Raw genomic sequence first — 18,185 nt, 5'->3', positions numbered from 1 at the left:
GACACCAAGCCATACTTGCAGGATTTTCCGCACAATCTGTCCGTGGACTTGTAGGGTCAGTACATACATCATGATCGGAAACCAGAGAACACTGGTTCCCGATGGAAGATGATAACTCATAGTATATCAAAAGTAGACTGCTGACTAGAAAGCCCACGGGTAAAGCCTATCTAGCTACGGGCGCAATACTTCCACTGCGACTAGATTCGATGCTTTTGAATGCAACTGGGTTGCTCGATTCCCGGACTCGGCGCTAAGATGATAGAGATATGCTTCCACCGCACCCTGGACCTGGGCTGAACTCGACGTTAGTGACAGAATATGCTGATTTGGAACGTCTGCCTGATGTAATGAAAGCTGATGAGGCTCGCTAAGATCGTGTGGAAATGAAACATCAACCGTGATTGGGAGTTGATCGGTTGTGGGTGGGTCGCGCCGATGCCCAGCCGATGTTTGCGCCTTGAAGTTGTCGTCTCCATTGCCGAGTTTGGGAATATTCGGCTACAGACCAGTCTGGGTAAATGCATTCCAAACCCTGCTCTCTGTGTATAGTCGACAGCTATGTCGGGCTTTGCCGCGTTTCTTGCGGCATTTGCGACTACACGTGCGGGATTCATTAGCGCCCTTCCCCCGCACATCGACACTACGGGGCTTGTTGGGAGGTTATTGATAATTTCCACACCCCCAACAAGATCTTGTCTCTTGATGTTGTGTGGACATGTCTGAGATGCGTTCAGTGCGTTTATCCAGCACGATAATGTTGGCATAATGACTATTGGACCAGGGGTTCGCTGCGGGGTCGGGCACGAAACTAGAAGGTTCGTGATTACCATGTGATGGGTCTAAAGTATATTCCCAGGGGAGATTGGGATGTTATGAGGCGTTTTATGGGAAGTAGGATGCCAAGCTATGGGTGTACCAATAATAAATCTTGCGCAGAACATCAAGCAAACCATGATCATGTCAAGGAAAGTGAGAGCAAAACAGAGAGAAAGCAAAAAGAAAGGCTGGCCTTGGCTTCTACACCAGTTCGAGCTCCACTGTTTTGCGAACAGTAGATCATCTCCACACTGGGGAACAAGCAATATTACCTATAACTTATCCCTCCCGCCCCCTATTCAAGCTGGACAAAGAACAATGCGACCAAAATAGCAACAAACACCACGGCTGCTATAACAATGCCAGCAATCGCTCCGCCACTCAATCCACCGCCTCCACTAGATAGACTACTGGTGGTGGTCGCGCTCGAGGTTGCCGAGGTTGAGCCTCCGGAAGTTGTTGAATCGCCGCCCTCGGCGGGCATGGACTGGCCAGGTACTAGCATGTACGGATAGGTGAGTGCTTTGTCGTATTGCGCATCGAAGGTTTGGGTTGAGTTCTGCAAGTTCACGTTAAATTCTTTCCCCCGTAGAGGCTTCATTGTTCTAGACTCACCGGGTTGATAACGCCCATCATTCCATTTCCCACGCATGACCCGATTCCTATATTAAGTAAGAATACGAGCTACTTAACTAGCAGCACTATTAATTACTTGAGTCTATACAACGAAGATAATAACGTGTATTTACTTTTCTTCGTTATTGAATACAGTCTCAGACTATAACATTACTTTATTTCATCCACTCACAGAGTATTGTATATACACTCACCAAAACATCGGGAACAGCCTAGCCAGCTTAACGAGACGAAAAGGCAAATTTACGGCCAGATTCATACGTTCTGGTATATTACGGCACGTGCCTGGGCACAGATAGCCAAATAAGCCAAAAGACCAAATATGACAGACCTTCATATTCTGTCATGCCTAGGACCGATATAAGTAGCGCATATAACATTAGGTAGACGGGCCTAATATGGTATTAATATAGACTACATTCTCGCCAGTCATCTTCGCTCACCTGGTCTGGCCGTTAAGATTCCAAAGAGCATCAAGTATAGTAATATTGTTTGAAAACGTAAGAAATCGAACCTCGGATCGATTTCTAGCAAATCGTACTTTAGATGACATTTCGGTATACAGAGCACTACTATTTATTGTGCGAGCCTCGAATTACAACATTGCGTAAAAAGGCCCGAGTCCAACCGTAAGCCATAATAATGCTAGCTTAGATCGCATTTCGGCCGCAAGGAGAAAGAATACGTTCCACATATACCTTTACTGCATGCTATCGCAAATAGCAGCTAATGTCGCCTGATTCTGTATAAATACCAATATATTCCCTGTCACAAGAACGAAAGAAAATTATATTCTTGAACAGAGACGGACCTTGCAATTATTCCAAAGCCAATATGCAGTTTAACAGCACCATACTAGCCGCTATAGTGCTTGCCTTGCGAGCACTACTGCAGCGACCACCTTTGTAAGTCAAGACAAGATGACGATTTACTTCAGAACGAACTAACTTTACCTTGTCATCTCCTATAGCATAACACTGATACAACTTACTATGTCAATGTTGAGCATGATGACGGCTCCAAAACCTACGTTGCACCGGGATCTAGCGTTCAGGTTTCGAATGGATGGGCATACATTCGGGCCTGCCAGGAGGCAGGAGGAACCACATTTGTCTATCCACCAGGGCTCCTGCAGTGGCCAGCCTACTACGGTGATGTATCTGGGCACCCTTATGGACTCTACAGGTATGTTGATAGGCACATACCCGCCATCTAAAGATCAAAAGGATTAGCTAATATCATTTTCCAAACCAAGGCAAAACCATCTCCCACAGTGGAACCTGCCAGTGGGGTGTGGACGCCTATGATCCAAACGATTGTCCATCGGGATACCAACACCTTCCTAACGGACAAATTTCCATCGGGCTACCAAGACCTTCCTCTCCTACCCCGGTATGAATAGTGGGATTACAGTCATGTGTGGAAGAATAAGGAATCTAGTTCAGGGAATACTGATCACTCGTGGGGCTGGTGGCCAATTTCGTGGGTGATTTTACGGTCGAGGCTACGGTCGCCAAGGCCACTGTCGGCACATTCGCTTCTTCCAGGTGCTGTTAGTGATGAGGTAGTATAGAGCTGGCCTGGCCATACCTGAGTGGTTGCTATCCTGCAATACAGGTTGGCTCTTAACTTTCTCCCTATTCCAGCAGGCCGGCTACTAGTAGCGGTCTGTTACAACGTTTACCGTTTGTTTTTGCGATAAAATGTAGTTTCTTTAAAGCTCTATTCAGAGCATGACGGGAAGTGTTTGAAAAATAGTATCCAAGGGGTGTGTGGTGATTAAAAATGGCTGAAAAGATAGACTACCCATTTTCCTTCTACGTAGGGTATGCGTTTCCTCACTAGGGGCGTTGTAATCATCTGCATTGTCGTCGACTGATGACCTAGTAGAATAAGTCCAATCAAAGCCCTAGCCAGGACCAGTGAAAGGACCACATTCAAAGCCGGTGCTTGCTGGCTCAAGTAATCATGAGAAACCTCGCCCTTGGCTATTGTGACGGTTGTGAGTTTCAAGTCTATGTAATGCCCGGTCATTTAAACATTGAAAGGAACGGGCATTTTCGAAGTATTTCAAATACATGTCCGAAGATCGACTGGACTTGTGAGTTTGATTGAAGAGTCTGATGAATAATGGAACAACAGACTTGAAATGGATATGATCGCCCCTCTTAGTTGTGGCTTCACTGTTGACTAATTGCTCCATATTGTCACGGCCCACTGAATGATTAGAAATACGTGGGTCCTTAAGGCTCACCACCGTCTTTAAAAACCATGGTGCATTACTAGATCGTACTAGAAAGGGGGTTTAGCTCAATTGCCCGTTTTTTTGTCGTTATGGCTCCCAGGATTTTGTGTGTGACTGCCAGCATATAAAGATGACCTTGGTATACTAATCAGCGACAGTACAGGAATAATGGGCTATATTGGCGGCCAGGCCGTGGCACACCTGATTTGGAAACACCCGGAATTGGAGACTATCGCCCTTGCCCGCAACGCAAGGCATGTCGAAACCATCCAGTCTATTTTCCCACACATCAAGACAATCATTGGTGATCTGGAGAGTGTGGAAATTATCGAATTATAGAGTAAAGAAGCGGACATTGTACTTGCTCTGCCTGATCAATTTCCCTGGGGACTGGTTACGGCACTCCACTAACGACCATATTATTTACTCCTATAGAATGCGCCTTTGCAGATCATCCTGTGGCAGTGCTGCTATCGTCAAAAGAATTAGGTCTAAACCAGCATGCACTTCACCGGGCTTCTATATTCACACCTTGGGAACAGGCATACTGGGGGACCCCTCACAGGACTACGGCCTTCCACTTAACAGGTGTATAATGACATTGCCGATATCAATGTAATTACATCCTTCTCAATGGATCGCTGGCACAGCAATATCGACAGGATCGTCCTGGATGCTACCGCAAGCGACCCGGTCGAGCAGCCGAAGGCCAAGACGGCGATCGTCTGCCCACCCACCATATATGGCACCAGAATTGGTCCAGTTACAAAGCGCAGTGTTCAAATCCCGGATCTGGCAAAAGCCTCGCTACGCAGATGGAAAGCGCTTACTGTCATCCAGGGACAGAACGAGTGGAGGAACATAAATGTCGCCGATTTAGCGGATGCGTATGTTATTCTTGTTGAGGAAGCCTTTAAAGGGGGTGGAAAAGCATATTGGAACGGCGACGGGTACTTCTTCATTGAAAACAGGCAGCATACTTGGAAGGATGAGGCGAAGACGGTTGCCATGGATGGGTTCAAGAAGGGTTATCTGAAAACCCCCGATGCTGAGCCTCGTTCCGTAAAGAAATGTCTTGATATTCAAGAGGGCCCTGCTCTAGGGCCTGCGATCTGGTGAGTAGACTCGCTGGGCATTGTAAGTCGCATTCGTAGACTTAGTTGGAAGCCACACCAACCACCTCAATGGGGATATGTTTCAGAGGCAGTTGATTTGGAGGCTAAAGCTCTGGGGCTCACTTCGTGAGAATTTACTGCGTTACCTTGATCATGCGACGAGTTTGAATCATAGTGCGAGAAGTCTCTATACTAAGTGTGAAGTTGGATTTCCAACATTGGCGGTCGACTAATTTCACCCCTTTGTGGTAAATCAGCGAGCTGGAAAGTCGTATACCTGCTAGCGAAGGCGGTGAACTGCAATATGTGTGAGGAATATTCATTAATTTAGTTCGGTTCTATGGTAACTTCTCGCTTGAGCATGTAAATAGATGCAGAAAACAGCCCTGACAGATAGTGATGCTTGCCGGGGCCGTGATCGGTGAAAAGTAAATTATACTTTAGTCCCCAATAAAGGCTCACGACACCCGAGGTTAGATAAGCATTGATCAGCATTGATTCCTCTTGCTAGACTAGGGAGTATTAGGAATTACTGCAGTAAATGCGCTAGTGACAAGTACGGAACCTTAATTTGTTTCGTCCGTCCCATATTTTATATATAGCGCCCTTTCAGCAACATAGAACCTAGAAGCAGGGTTATATCCTACGTTCGCTGCTTGTATACCCGAACTGCCCGAATTGTGTCAAAATATATTTTGTTCAGCAACCTTGCCATATCAATATGGATAATTCCTGCCCAGAACCAGAATTTTCAATCCCAGATTCAACACCCCGTTTAAGTAAGACCGAGTTCGTGGTTGCTGGTCTTCGAATATACGTGTATATACGTATACGGGCTAGAGGAACTGAAGTTCATGCATTTGTCCAATAACGAAATTACGGTGTTATACCTCGCTCATGGTCGCACGCTCACGTATTTGAATATGGAAGGATTTGCCCATGAGATCCTCCATCAGTATCGTAATGACCGCCGGCCGAGGAAGACCTATTTGATTGCTGTTACGTTAGATATGCCGAACCACGGTGATCGCGAGGTACGTCGTCCCACTCCCTTCACGGTCTCCATGGCTCCTCATGCCAATGGTCCTTATATAAGCGAAGCTAAACCATTGTCTCTATAGATTAGCGGGGAAGCAAATCTTTCCTGGGATTCAGGTAATGAGACACATGGGTATGAGGATTCCAACTTGAACATGTGAAATTAGTCTGATTAAAGAATGATTCCGTAGCCCTGATATGCTCTCCCTTATATCGGCATCAGCGTCTGATTTCGGCATTTTATTCGACTATTTCCCATCCTATATCCCCGGCCGCTTCAAAAAGTTCTACAACATTGCGGCAGGTGTGTCCCTTGAGGACATGTCGCGTGGCGCGTATCCATGTCAGTGGGTGCCAATAAATCCACGGCATCGTACCCATCATCGCATCACAATTTGACCGGCCTCATGCTGTCTCGCCTGGGTGTCGACCCTTCTCTCCTTAAATTGACCTATCGGGACCTATACACCCTCTCCTAGAAAGACTTGGCAACTGTATTGACAGAAGAAGAGCAGCGACGCTGGCCGGAATCCCTCAGTAAGATAGTGCAAGAGACCGACCGTGCTATTGAGGAAGACTTTCCGAAGGATATTCCTATATTGATCCAGAACGGAGAACTAGATCTTCTTGTACCCAGTGAATTTGCAACCCAGCGGGTACAGCATACCAATCCAGATCCGTGCAAGAAGATTGAGTGCTTTGTGCAGAAGAACACAGGGCACACATGTACAAAGGAGATTATCGCTAACACAGCTGATTGGCTAGTGAGGTTGTTTATGATATAGTGTATCGAAGAGATGTATCGAAGAGTATATACATCTGCCTCCAAATGCAAAAAATTGCGTAAGTCCTGGTAAATCCATGTTCAGTCAATAACCGGTCCTTCCACGAATTATCACATATAACAGACCCTCGCATGACGACACCCAAACCAGTAATTGTCCTCAAAACTATAATATTTCACATTCTCCTACCACAACTTATTCAACGGGCTATTTTTTAACTATACCGTGCCTGAATCTAACGAAGACGTTGAAATTTGCATTCTGGAAGCCATTGAAGCCATGCCAGCTTTCAAAAGGCCAACTGTAGTCAATTGGGCACGTAAAAGACGCGTTCCATGTCAACTTCTCCTCACCCAGTGGAAGAGTAAATCCCTCGTTCAACACCCCTATACCTATCGGAAGTTTCGTTCTACGTAGGGACAAACTCTGTGTGACTGGCCCCTATGCGAAAGCAGGTCAATCAGGGTGCTAAGTGTATCATTCGCGAACACTATGCCGCGTCCACCGAACCTCCTCCAGTCCGTGAAAATAGCTGAAACTCTTGCAAGGTCGGCATCATGAATATCACCGACTACGCTGAAGGGTGGTAGATATTTAGAGCGACAGGTGCCAGATAGATCGGTGATTCAGAGCTGGTATAATACCCACGGCGAGACTCACTTAAAGAACGGCATCAACCCGGAAGGTATCTGGAATTTTGACCAGGCGAATTCCCAAATTGCGTTGAAAAGATCAATGAGGTATCACACGCAAACCTAAGCAAAGAGCTTTGGCGACAGCGTTATCAGTCGCGAATTGGTGACAGCTATTAAGGCTGTTTGAACAGCTGGATCAGCATACCTCCGGTTAAACTCCTTGGCGCACTCCAGGTCCCACTACGCAGCTTTGAACACCAACAAGAAGACAAGAGTATCACGGTGACTCAGACTAGCTATATGAATAATAGCCTCGCTACCAGTGGGTTCAGAATATCCACATGTCAGTTTGTGAAAAGCTTAGTTGACCTGCGATAGGTTTAGCTTACGTCTTAAGTACGAAGGCGTCAAATTTGCAAGCAAAATAGGATTATCTTATTCATTTTACCTTAGCATAGTAGTAATATCGTTCAACCGTTGGACGCTGGTGTTTTTATGTGCACAAACACTGTGGAACCCAAACTGTTAAGGATACAACCGTTACCTGCTTTGAACAGTTCACTGAGGATGAACTTCCTCACTGCGATCGCCGCGATACAAGCCCTTCAAGAAATCTGCTATTCAGCTTAGCTTTAGATTAACAAGCTTATGGCCTATTCATTCTGAGCGATTTGTGAATAATTTCTGGTTATAAGTTAGACGGAGTTGAAGGGAGAGTAGTATTGGTGAAACTATACGCACAATCCCATCCTTCCGATTCAAACAAACTCAGCACTTCAGCGCCCCCAGAGTGGGCGGTCAGATCAAAGAAGAACTAGAAGATCGGATAGAACAGCTTCATCGGCAATTAACCAAATTCGCTACTCATTCAAAGAGGAATGGCGAAAGCGGCGAAATCGGCGCGCATATTCGCTTATGTTACATGTCAATTCAAGACTGAGTTAGACCTGTCTATAGGTACAGCCAAGAGGGGTTCTATCCGCCCACGCGCGCTATGATAAATCTCGCGAATATTTAAGAATTACGGTATAATCTCCTCTTCAGATCAAGCGAATTGAATGAAAGGGGACTGAATAAGTGGCGTTAAACTCCCCTCGGCCGAGGTGAAACGCGTCATACGCGGGTTTTGAATGAATTGTAAACTCACACGGCGCAGAATTAGGTGATTTTAGTATGAAAATATAAAAATATATGTCCTTGTAATATATTATAAAGTTTAAATCGGCCATGAACTACTAACACTGACGTAAAATGGTGGGCGGAAGGAGGTAGCGTTTAAAACCTGTAGTGGGGTCAATTTTCATTTAGGAGGCGAGGGTCAGCCGCGGTAATGTATACGTGTTTCTTTCCAAGCATGGCCCAAATAAGCCGGATGTTGTGACGTCATAAGCGGGAATAGTTAGGGTTTGGTTTAGGTTTAGTGTCGGAAATTGTAATTCCGACCATTTTTTAATCATAAATGAAATCCTGCCCCGGGTTATCTTCGCCCAACTGCTGCATAGGCCACCTCCCTCAAAGGGGCTGGGAACAAAGTTAACTTATTCACTATTTTGTAGGACAGGAGTGACACCGACCATGCGGAGCATGGAACTGCGACTTCGCCCTCCATGGCCTAGAGAACAGGGGGAAAATAGTATGCGAAGGGAAATTTACAAGAAGGATCCGGTATAACAGCTTTCATACAGATACATGAGTCTCCTAATTTTCTACAGAGGCGATGGTTTATCAAGGACTTTTCCTCATTAACCTGCTCCGGCTCGCTAAAATAGCGGCTGGAGTGAACTTTATGCTTTACAGTTATGATGCTGGTGTGCTGGGAGGAGTTCAGTGTACGAGACCGTTTCATGATACCATTAGGGTAATGCGCTGGGTTTACCGCCTCGTCATTGACTATGGCGGTTTAAGTACAGGCTCTGGTCTATTAACTGTTTCAGAATCCTTAGCCTAGCTATTTTGAATTTGGTTACAGTCCTGCTTCACCTTTACTTCCCTTGCCGTGATGTCTATACTACCCCGGTGGCTTAATTATCCACTATAAACCTAGTGAACAGCTATTGGAAATCAACTCTTTGGGATATAGACACCCATACTATCTCATGTGACGAGCTCTAACGCACCAGTTAACAGGCCCCGCTGGAAGAAGCCGAAGCAATGCACAGATTTAGCGATTCTAAAGCTTGAACACAAAGTTGGAAATGGATCGAGGGGTATGGATCTGATCTGGTCAATTTCTTCGGCTTCATCGTTCTACTCGAATGCAGACACTTTATCCGGAGACCACGTACTGGGTTCATACTCCACATGCTCGACAATCTGATGGGCAGTTCGAACTTTGAGATTTTGCAGCCACTATGAGTACAAGCCGCTTCCTAGGTGTCAATATTATGGTCTGATTGCCACTACTATTTTTTGCTAAATTCGGCCTCTCTGCTTTCATGCCCCAAGTTCTTGTGGCAGCGTTGAACACTCAGGTAAGACTAAGTTGGCTCAGCCTGGGAAAGGGGATTTGACCTGATAGTCGTTTGGCCTAGTTTTCCCTCGGCTGTGGGGCAATACCACTGACTGTTTAACGATTTGGACGTCACAAACTGTAACCGGCCCAAAACCTTTAAACGGTTCGAATGGAAAAACAGGATTGTTGGGGCCACCACTATTTCAGTTAAGCATATTGAAGTGAGCATAACTAAATTATAATCCAACGTCAAGGGAAATTTCCGACTACGGCACCACTAGGTTAAAATAAAGCAAAGCAGGGTTCTTCTGGTTAAATGTGTCGGGCGGCTCAACGTTTTTGGTTCACTGCTTCCGTATGTTTGTATACGAGTTCACATACGCTGTTAAGGACGTCTCCGCCTCCTTAAAATATCCGCCCGCTTCACTATGCTCTTATGTTCGTATAAATTGAGTCAACATAGTTGGGCTGTCACGAAGTTTACTGAAAACCGGCGACATAGCAGGATAAGGGGACGGGAAGAATTGCTTGACTTTCCTAAAAGGGCAGACTTTAATTCCTTTTGTTCTGCTAGTTTCTTACGACAGACAGTGCAACCGCTACTATTCACACAGAAGGGAGAGAAAGTCAAACGGCCATACGGAGGGTGGCGCAACAATAGTGATATTGCACGTCGTTGAAAAAGATGTTCAGATGAAGGAGCACAGTCTTGACAATCTTGTTAGATAAAGTGCGGGAAACGTAAACAAGTGTCCTTGATTGATTCGAGTCATTACTCTGACTTCACTTGGCCAGAGTCGTAGGTGGATTGCTACGTCCAGCATGCAGCCCTCCGGTTATAAGAATATCATTCCCAGTTACGTACGATGATGCATCGCTCATGTAGTAGGCAACTGCACCTTTGATATCCGCCCGGTTGCCTATACGCCCAAGTGGCGGGTCTTCTTTCATGAGAGCTGCGAGAGATGGGAACCGTTCCATGACCCCTTCGATCATTGCAGTATAAATATATCTGAAGATGGTTAGTCTCCAACGCAAACAAATTCGATCAAGAAATAGAAAGCCAGCTCCTACCCGGGAGAAATAGTGTTCACACGGATATTCTTCGGCCCAAGCTCGACAGCTAGTGCATGGCCTAAAGCCTTGACAGCCCCTTTGGAAGCGGAATATGCGGAGACATGTTGAGTTGGCAGCGTTTGGTGAGCACAGATGGACGCAATCAGCACAATGCTGCCTCCGGTGCCTTGAGTCTCCATTTGTCTCGCAGCCAACTGGGGCGCTGAAGTAAGTGCCAACCACCTAGAACGTTTACTATCTTAGCCACGTGGGACCTGAACCAGGGGAATGTGATCGTACATTGACCATCTGAGCCCGGGTGACGCTCTCCCAGGTATCTTCAAGGAACGGTGCATCGTAGACAATACCTGCCGCAGCAACGCTGCCCATCACCATCAGTGGCTGATTCAAAGAGATTGAATATTGCGTCTTACCATCCATCGATTCGCCCAAATTCGTCAACGACTTGAGCGAATGACTTTTCTAGTGATTCTTTCTCGGTCACATCTGTGCTAAGCGTACGGGATAGACACATTAGCTCTGACCTAAGTTGATATTTTGCTCACAACATAGAAAAATTGACATACTGGTAATACCGTTGAAGTGTCAGCCTCCAGAGAGTAAGTAAATAGTGTCCGTGATAAACAGATGAATAGAGGAATGGAAGAGATGGAGATAGAACTTGTAATGAATTAGATCATCTTCATAATTAAAGGAAGGTTATGGGGTGTGAACAAGTAAGAAAATGGCGGCCACCATGGTCTATAAAGGCGTGCCCCTCCTGCCTATCAGGCCCTTTTCTGCCATATCCAACCGCCTTCGACCTTAACATATAGTATTCACTCTTTGTAATAATGTCAAAATATGTTGACAGAGCAAGCTGATACAGTATAGACTGATATCCATATTGGTAAATGAGATCAAGCGGAACCAGTATCAGAATGAATAAGATGGTTGATTGAGTCAAAATAGAAGAGTCTTGGGGTAGGTTGAAATACCCCCTGAATGTATCTGGTACTTGGGGTTGCGACAACCAAGTTACCAGGAAATCAAGTTATGATATAAAACATAAGGAAATGTGAGTCAATCTGTAATCCTCCTGACTTAGCGGTAGGTTACTGCTCCATTTCTGCGACATCTCATTATCACAGAATTGGATATTACTACCATACATATTGTTACGTACCAAGCAGATACGAAGATCAATAGTTCGATTTGGTGCAATCTGACGAAATATCAAGTCTGAAGGGGAAAGGGAAAAGAAGAAGGTGGCTAGGGACGAGCCTTTTCTCCCTGGAAACTTCCCGAAATGGTAATGCTTGCCTCTACCCGAACCCTTCATACAAACAAACAAGCAACATTCGCCAGTTGTGTCCTCCTGCTCATCCGTCACACATATAAGATACCTACCTCAAAAGAACCTTCAGTATTAGCTATTATGTCTAGTAATAGATAATATCATATAAACTAGCTGTTGTTACAAGCCAAAAGGTGGAGTTCGAAAACTGCCCGTCCATTCAACGAAGGTATCAGGACTGAGGAAGAGAAGGGAAGTGAAATCTATCTAGTGGGATGGTGTTTGATATATCCCCTGATAAGAAGCGCCTTCTCGTATCATCCTGATTCGGCCATGTTTGTCCTCATCATCAGTTCCAGGTCGTCACAGAGACTCTAACGGGCTCTATCCAGCAGCTAGAGCTACCAGGTAATATACCTGTTATCCATATGCCACGTATCGCACATGTGATGCAGCTCTGTTTGAAGGAGCTTCGTGGTCAGATGGAAATGAATCCGAAGAATGAGAGGGAGGAGATAGATTTACCGGGCGAACTGGTTCTTCTCATCAGACACACGGCAAGGTTATCTACCCCTTAAATAAGTTGATTATCTCTCACTTATCTCTTAAATTATCCATGCTAACCATTTTCTCTACTAGATTCGAAAACTTTCTGTACAGGTCAACAGGAGTGCCCAGCGCCTGGAGCATTTCTTGGAGCTTCATGTCAAAGAGCCAAGCTTGTGCCGATGTAAAATGTCAAGACCCGGTGGAAATCAACCTTTCTGATGCTCTGGCGAGTGAAGCTGCTACAGTCAACGTTTGATAAGTTCTGCCAGGTATATAACCTGCCAAGTATATAGCCAGATGGTTCTTCAACTAAGCGAAGAGGAATGGCGCCAGGTAGCTATCTTTGTACAGCTCAGGCACCAAGATATCAAATCGACATGGCAGCATTCGACGAAGGAATCTAGTCTAGAGAAAGGAAGAAGGAAAAAGATAGTGAGAGGTGACCGAACACAGCCGTTATAGCCAGTGTTGGCCTTAGGCGTCCGATGCCATCAAACTTCCAAATCCGGACATGCGTGCCTTCATTCAAACATCCACACAACAACCTAACTGACTAGTTCGTCCCAAATGTCCCCAAACCGTAAAAATCTCTGTCAATAACACAACCTTTCAGGGACTTTACCAATAAGGTATCGAAGAGTAGGGATGTTACTATCCATACAGTCTTTGGTATCTACAACGCCCTCTTTGCCCATCAGGAGAATTCAAAGAGACGGCTAGTGGGAAGGAAGGCTCCATGGAAGACTGTCATTCTTAGGGCACTGTACTATGCCAGGAAGAAGTTTTCGTAATACTATAGTTGAACTGATGAGGTTGACGACGATATCTATGCAATCGCAACTATCATGGCGCCGCAGAATAAGCTCGAATTCTTCCAGAAGCCGGAGTGGGAGTCAATATGGGCCCTTCGCTACAAGAAGAGTCTTGAGAAGTATCTTGTTCTATATGAGAAGCAATATTGGCAGTTTCAGCCAGGGGATCGTGATATTCCTCCGGATATCTAGATAACTGACGCCCTTTCTAAACCTGCTTCTGGTTCAAGCGTTGAGCGCTTATTTAATTCTGCTAGCGACGTATGCCACTACGGTCGAGGGTCTTTGAAATCAAAAGACTATTCAAGATTTGTTGATGATGATGTGTACAACCAGATTCGATATGAAATCAGACGAGTTATCCTTTATTGACCAATACCTAACTACCTAAGAGCTATATGCAAGGAGGGAAGAGGCAGATGCTTAGAAAAAGAGGGAGGTATTTGACCTAATTAGTGATAACGAAGAAGAAGAGGACCAAGCTGATCGTGATGAGGATGATGAGGCCGATAGGGATGATAGAGATGATGAAGTTGCTACTGGTCCCTCGTCAAAGCTGACCCAGCTAGCTAGTGAGAATACACTTGGTAAGAGACAAAGGGTTGAATCATTGGTATTGATCACTTCTCATAACAGGTCGCTCCCTATTCAACGTGATAATGAGGATGAGGAAGGTGGTGAGATCCCGCTTCCCGAGAATAGTGCTACTCAGCGGCGGACATCTGGAAGGGCCTAAAAACGTACACGAAAAGATGAAGAAATATTTATATTTTCTACGCCATAAAATCTAATTAATACATCTAAATCCTCCTATTTAACACTCATTATAGACCACTTCTTACTATTAGTCTATATTCTATCGATTCTATTTCCTAATTAATGTAAGATACGGCAAGAGTGAAGAGTCTTGCTCTAAGGCCTTGCTTTATGTAAGTTACATGCCCACAATATAAACCGCGCTTTCTTCCGTATCTAACAGTTTTTGGCCACGGTAACACACAAATCTAGAGATAATTTCCGTGACACTTTCCGAGGCTGATCCCGGTAATACCGAATTCGAACAGGTGTTGTTCCATCTCAGAAAGGTTAGCGGTAGTTTGCGGGTCAGCCTCCGGCCATTGGGCATTGTCCAGGTTCTCGAACGCATGTTGTAGGATTGAAGATAAGTCCGACGGACTGTCAAGAGTCTGGCTATTACCAGAGCCTTGTGACATCACGTTTCTGCAAGAGCACCGCACTGTACTAGCCGCAGCTGTAAAGGTACTGTCGTATTGACCTCTGGCATGGAAACACTGCGAACAGTTACTGTGTGGTCGAAATGCCTTTAACCATTGGATAAAGTCCCGTCCACTTGCTAGCCAAACTTTTGTAGGGGGCAACAAGTCAAGCTTTTTGATCTCTCCTAGTAGCGACGCCGGGATCATGCTCTCGAAATCTTCTGCATCCAAAGCAGATACAGTCGCATGGTTCATCAATATGCGTGGTTTGGCATCTGTGGACAGGTCCAAAAGAACAAGCTGACTAAACAGGGACCCCCACAGCCTTTTCCGGAGACCTCTTTCTGCAAGTGGTAGATCGGGTGGTTCACAGTCTAACCGGATCCTAATGGCAATTGCGTGGGCCAAGCTGAGCCAGAATAATGTGTCTTGGGGGGACTCATCCTCACAAAAGCTCATTAACAAGAGGCCTTGAATGGCGGCATATGATTTGAACGGTATTTCGCTGTGGTAATGGGACTTCTTGTAGTTAGTCAATGTAGAGGAATTGGAGCAGGAAATGTATAACCTTTGCCTGAAAGAAAAACTGGTCAAACATATCTTTGCGGGGCAATCCTCCAAAGGATTGAAAATGATCGTGACGCGAAAGCATCACTGAAGTTGCTAAAAAAGCATTTAGAAGAAACCACCCACAGGATGGAGATTCGCCGTCCGCCAGGGAAGCAATGGCAATTAACTGCTGAACGGTCATTACTGGCAATGAGGGATGAATGAAGCGCAGATAGCATTGCACCAAGTGGCGTCGTAGGACTTGGCTTCTAGTTGCTTTAATTTCGTTGTTTTGTGGGACGTTCTCATCCGAGAAAGGATCAAAATCAGGCAACGGTGAGTCTGTAACTGCGCATTTGTTGTCTTCCCCGATATCCATCTTTTCTTCCAACCAAGAAATGCTTGGAAAACACTTGCGGTTATATGGGTTCGACGCAGTATATGTCTTGTATCTCTTTCTTCTCAGATCGATTTCGCACGTGGCTTTATCCAGTGAGCAATTGGTGCAGGTGCCTGCCTGAATCTGCACATCGCAACGAACCTTTCTTCGTCGGCAAGAGACGCAGGCAAACCCCGCCCGTAGCTTACTTGATGGCTTTGAGCTGACTGCAGAATCAGTCACGATTGCCATTGAGGTTGTATCAATTCGCTTTGCTGTTTTATCAAGCATGGGTGTAATAGTCATCACCAGATGCCTTGTTTTGCCAGCGTCCAAGATGGGCTAAGAAGTTGATATTTCAGTCCACGCTGAACGTTAGTTTCGTCCGCTTTAGGTGTAAAGTTTGCCTCTGAACCGTGTTATATTTCTTGACCGCTGCACGCTGGTTATCATCTCTTTCCGAGGCAAGCATAGAGCGGCTATGTATTAGATCATATTGTTATTGGTGTTTCCAAGGTTTGTATTGCAGCCTGACAGATGAGATACTTGAACCAAGCAGAATCGGACGCCTAGAGAATCTGAGCGTTAGGTTGGTATTGCCAAGGCCCCATAGAAAGGCTCTGCTTTTTGCCGTGCCAAGTAAGATGCGTGTCTAAACCATGGTATTTCGGAAATAGCGGTTCCGAGGCACCCACATTTCTAACGCCACATACGCCATTAAGTAGCGGAGGCAACATCTGATTGCTCTATATCTAGGTGAACAGATGCATAGGAGCCGACCAGGGTCAAAAATCTCGCCAACGACGGGCCCGATTGTAAGAATAAAATCTATTCGCAGGGTCGAGGGCCTGTCAGGTAGGTAAGGAAGTAAGCAGTCGGTTCAATTTGAAGCAAGACCTTTTCTTGAGAAATCCTTTAAGATGCAACGGAATGCTCTATTTAAACACTCGAATCCACGTAGCTTTCAATGGTCTCCTCGGCCCTCTGTCCTAGCTGATTTGAAATCAAATATGAGGGGTCATATAGGAAGGATACATTATATAGGATAACCTAGAGGCATACATACATGATGCTGCAGCTGAAACGCAAAAATGAGGTTCGATCTCGCTGTCCTGTCTCCTAAGTCTCACCGCCGGTTGCTTAGCGGAGAGATGCAGTCCTACCACCGCGCTCCTGTCCTCGGGAATAGCTTCATGAAAGGAAAGTCCGTAACACTGATTGTGGAGTGGCTACTAGAGAAAAGCACTATTTCTCGTTGTTGCCCCACGGCTCGGCTGAAATCTTGGCTCCAGTGCGCTGTGTGGCTGTGTCGCATGGTGAATCTAAATGGCCATCAGCAAAATTAGGATGATTTTGAAATTTATTGCATTGAAGTTGTTGATCCGCGAGTTGACTGCCTGCATACCCATGCTAACAGGAAAGTAACCGATATACTGCTCACTTGTGAGCTAAACTGATTCTGACTGGGCTCTAATACTTACCTGGGACCGTACACCGGTGACTTCATTGCCAGCGCGTATCTCTCTCAGTGACATATTTCTCTACCTATTGCGTTTGCTCCACTAATTCGATTTTGGGGTCAGCAACCTCCCTTCAACTCTGTCTTTGAGTAAAGTAGCATCGCCGACTGTTCCGCCCGACCGGGAACTACGTTAATCTGTTGTGACGTGGCTAATAAAAAACTGTGGCGTCCTTGCCAATTCCCCATAATTAGAGGTGCCCCCAACAAAAATAAGGGAGTCCCTATCAATTTCCCGCCGCCTGACAGCGGATTACATCATCTAGAGGTTTACGGGAAACACAACCGCTCTACATGACTACGTCAATGATGTTGCAGTATATAGGAAGCTTGTCATTCTGAATTATGAAGGATAAAGGCTTTACATATACAGTATAAAGACCCATCGACTTCTAGTTCTATTTATTTGCATGTACAAGTCCATGTATTACTTCCGAAGTTGCTCTTTCGTTCCTAAGCAGCAAGTGCCTTATATCACAAGAACTTAATATATATGTCGGTGCTTATTGCTGCGCTCCTTTCCTTTCCGTGCAAGTTCTCAAAGTCCAAAGTCTCGTTCTGGGGCTCAGCATGGGGGGAGATCATTTCCGACGCTTTGAATAGAGATTTCCCACCATAGCTCCCCCAGCAAGGCCGCTTAGTCGCCCGGTCAATGCAAATCCAAGAAGGCCACCTCCAATTGTGCCTTTCATATTACTTGATTTACGATTCTTTTCTTGCAATTCTGGGCGGTACCGGTCGTGTTGGCGAAAGTCAGGTTCGGATGATGCTTGCATCATCTGCTGAGGAAACTGGCTACGAGAAGCAGGTTGCTGATAGTGCATTTGGTGGTCCGGTAAGGGAGCGGCAAGATCAGCGAATGTATTCCCATGCATCATTTGAGTACTGGCAGGGTCGAAGGCTTGATTATACCCAGGCTCTCCTTCTCTGCTGTTGCTCGCAAGGGCCGTGGACTGATTTGGTTGTGTTGTAAACGGGTTGCAATTCTCCTAACCCTCTCAGCACATTAGGGCGACTTCTGAGAGATGTAGATACCGGCGTGGAGACTCACCTTTTTGTAGGATGGGGGGGGGGGGACATCC

At 45.6% G+C, this 18,185-nt stretch overlaps 7 protein-coding genes across 7 annotated transcripts; 5 read left to right on the top strand and 2 right to left on the bottom strand.

The window, feature by feature from the left end:
• Positions 1 to 1,114: 1,114 nt before the first annotated feature.
• N7458_001027 (uncharacterized protein) lies at positions 1,115 to 1,420 on the bottom strand (the record flags this gene model as incomplete). The annotated part of the gene is made up of 1 exon (XM_056904421.1): positions 1,115 to 1,420. One exon carries the CDS (start codon positions 1,418 to 1,420, stop codon positions 1,115 to 1,117), a length of 306 nt encoding a protein of 101 aa, XP_056772188.1.
• Positions 1,421 to 2,289: 869 nt separating this feature from the next.
• Positions 2,290 to 2,853, top strand: N7458_001026 (uncharacterized protein; the record flags this gene model as incomplete). The annotated part of the gene is made up of 3 exons (XM_056904420.1): positions 2,290 to 2,322; positions 2,426 to 2,640; positions 2,730 to 2,853. 3 exons carry the CDS (start codon positions 2,290 to 2,292, stop codon positions 2,851 to 2,853), a joined length of 372 nt encoding a protein of 123 aa, XP_056772187.1.
• Positions 2,854 to 4,333: 1,480 nt separating this feature from the next.
• Positions 4,334 to 5,127, top strand: N7458_001025 (uncharacterized protein; the record flags this gene model as incomplete). The annotated part of the gene is made up of 2 exons (XM_056904419.1): positions 4,334 to 4,815; positions 5,073 to 5,127. 2 exons carry the CDS (start codon positions 4,334 to 4,336, stop codon positions 5,125 to 5,127), a joined length of 537 nt encoding a protein of 178 aa, XP_056772186.1.
• A 611-nt stretch (positions 5,128 to 5,738) lies between these two features.
• On the top strand, positions 5,739 to 6,638 carry N7458_001024 (alpha beta hydrolase family domain protein; the record flags this gene model as incomplete). The annotated part of the gene is made up of 4 exons (XM_056904418.1): positions 5,739 to 5,849; positions 5,937 to 5,986; positions 6,045 to 6,196; positions 6,358 to 6,638. Coding segments are annotated over 4 exons (315 nt in total). The 3' UTR covers positions 6,360 to 6,638.
• A 3,870-nt stretch (positions 6,639 to 10,508) lies between these two features.
• N7458_001023 (SDR family oxidoreductase) lies at positions 10,509 to 11,316 on the bottom strand (the record flags this gene model as incomplete). The annotated part of the gene is made up of 4 exons (XM_056904417.1): positions 10,509 to 10,737; positions 10,800 to 10,996; positions 11,082 to 11,163; positions 11,216 to 11,316. The coding sequence occupies 4 exons, from the start codon at positions 11,314 to 11,316 to the stop codon at positions 10,509 to 10,511; spliced, it is 609 nt and encodes a 202-aa protein (XP_056772184.1).
• Positions 11,317 to 13,472: 2,156 nt separating this feature from the next.
• Positions 13,473 to 13,811, top strand: N7458_001022 (uncharacterized protein; the record flags this gene model as incomplete). The annotated part of the gene is made up of 2 exons (XM_056904416.1): positions 13,473 to 13,565; positions 13,632 to 13,811. The coding sequence occupies 2 exons, from the start codon at positions 13,473 to 13,475 to the stop codon at positions 13,809 to 13,811; spliced, it is 273 nt and encodes a 90-aa protein (XP_056772183.1).
• Positions 13,812 to 13,837: 26 nt separating this feature from the next.
• On the top strand, positions 13,838 to 14,175 carry N7458_001021 (uncharacterized protein; the record flags this gene model as incomplete). Its single annotated transcript, XM_056904415.1, is given in 2 exon segments — positions 13,838 to 13,878; positions 13,896 to 14,175. The coding sequence occupies 2 exon segments, from the start codon at positions 13,838 to 13,840 to the stop codon at positions 14,173 to 14,175; spliced, it is 321 nt and encodes a 106-aa protein (XP_056772182.1).
• Positions 14,176 to 18,185: the final 4,010 nt, after the last annotated feature.

This window comes from Penicillium daleae (assembly GCF_028827525.1).
Source record: "Penicillium daleae strain IBT 16125 chromosome Unknown utg000001l_segment0_segment0, whole genome shotgun sequence".
Lineage (NCBI taxonomy): Eukaryota > Fungi > Ascomycota > Eurotiomycetes > Eurotiales > Aspergillaceae > Penicillium > Penicillium daleae.
This window is presented reverse-complemented; position numbering and strand designations above follow the sequence as displayed.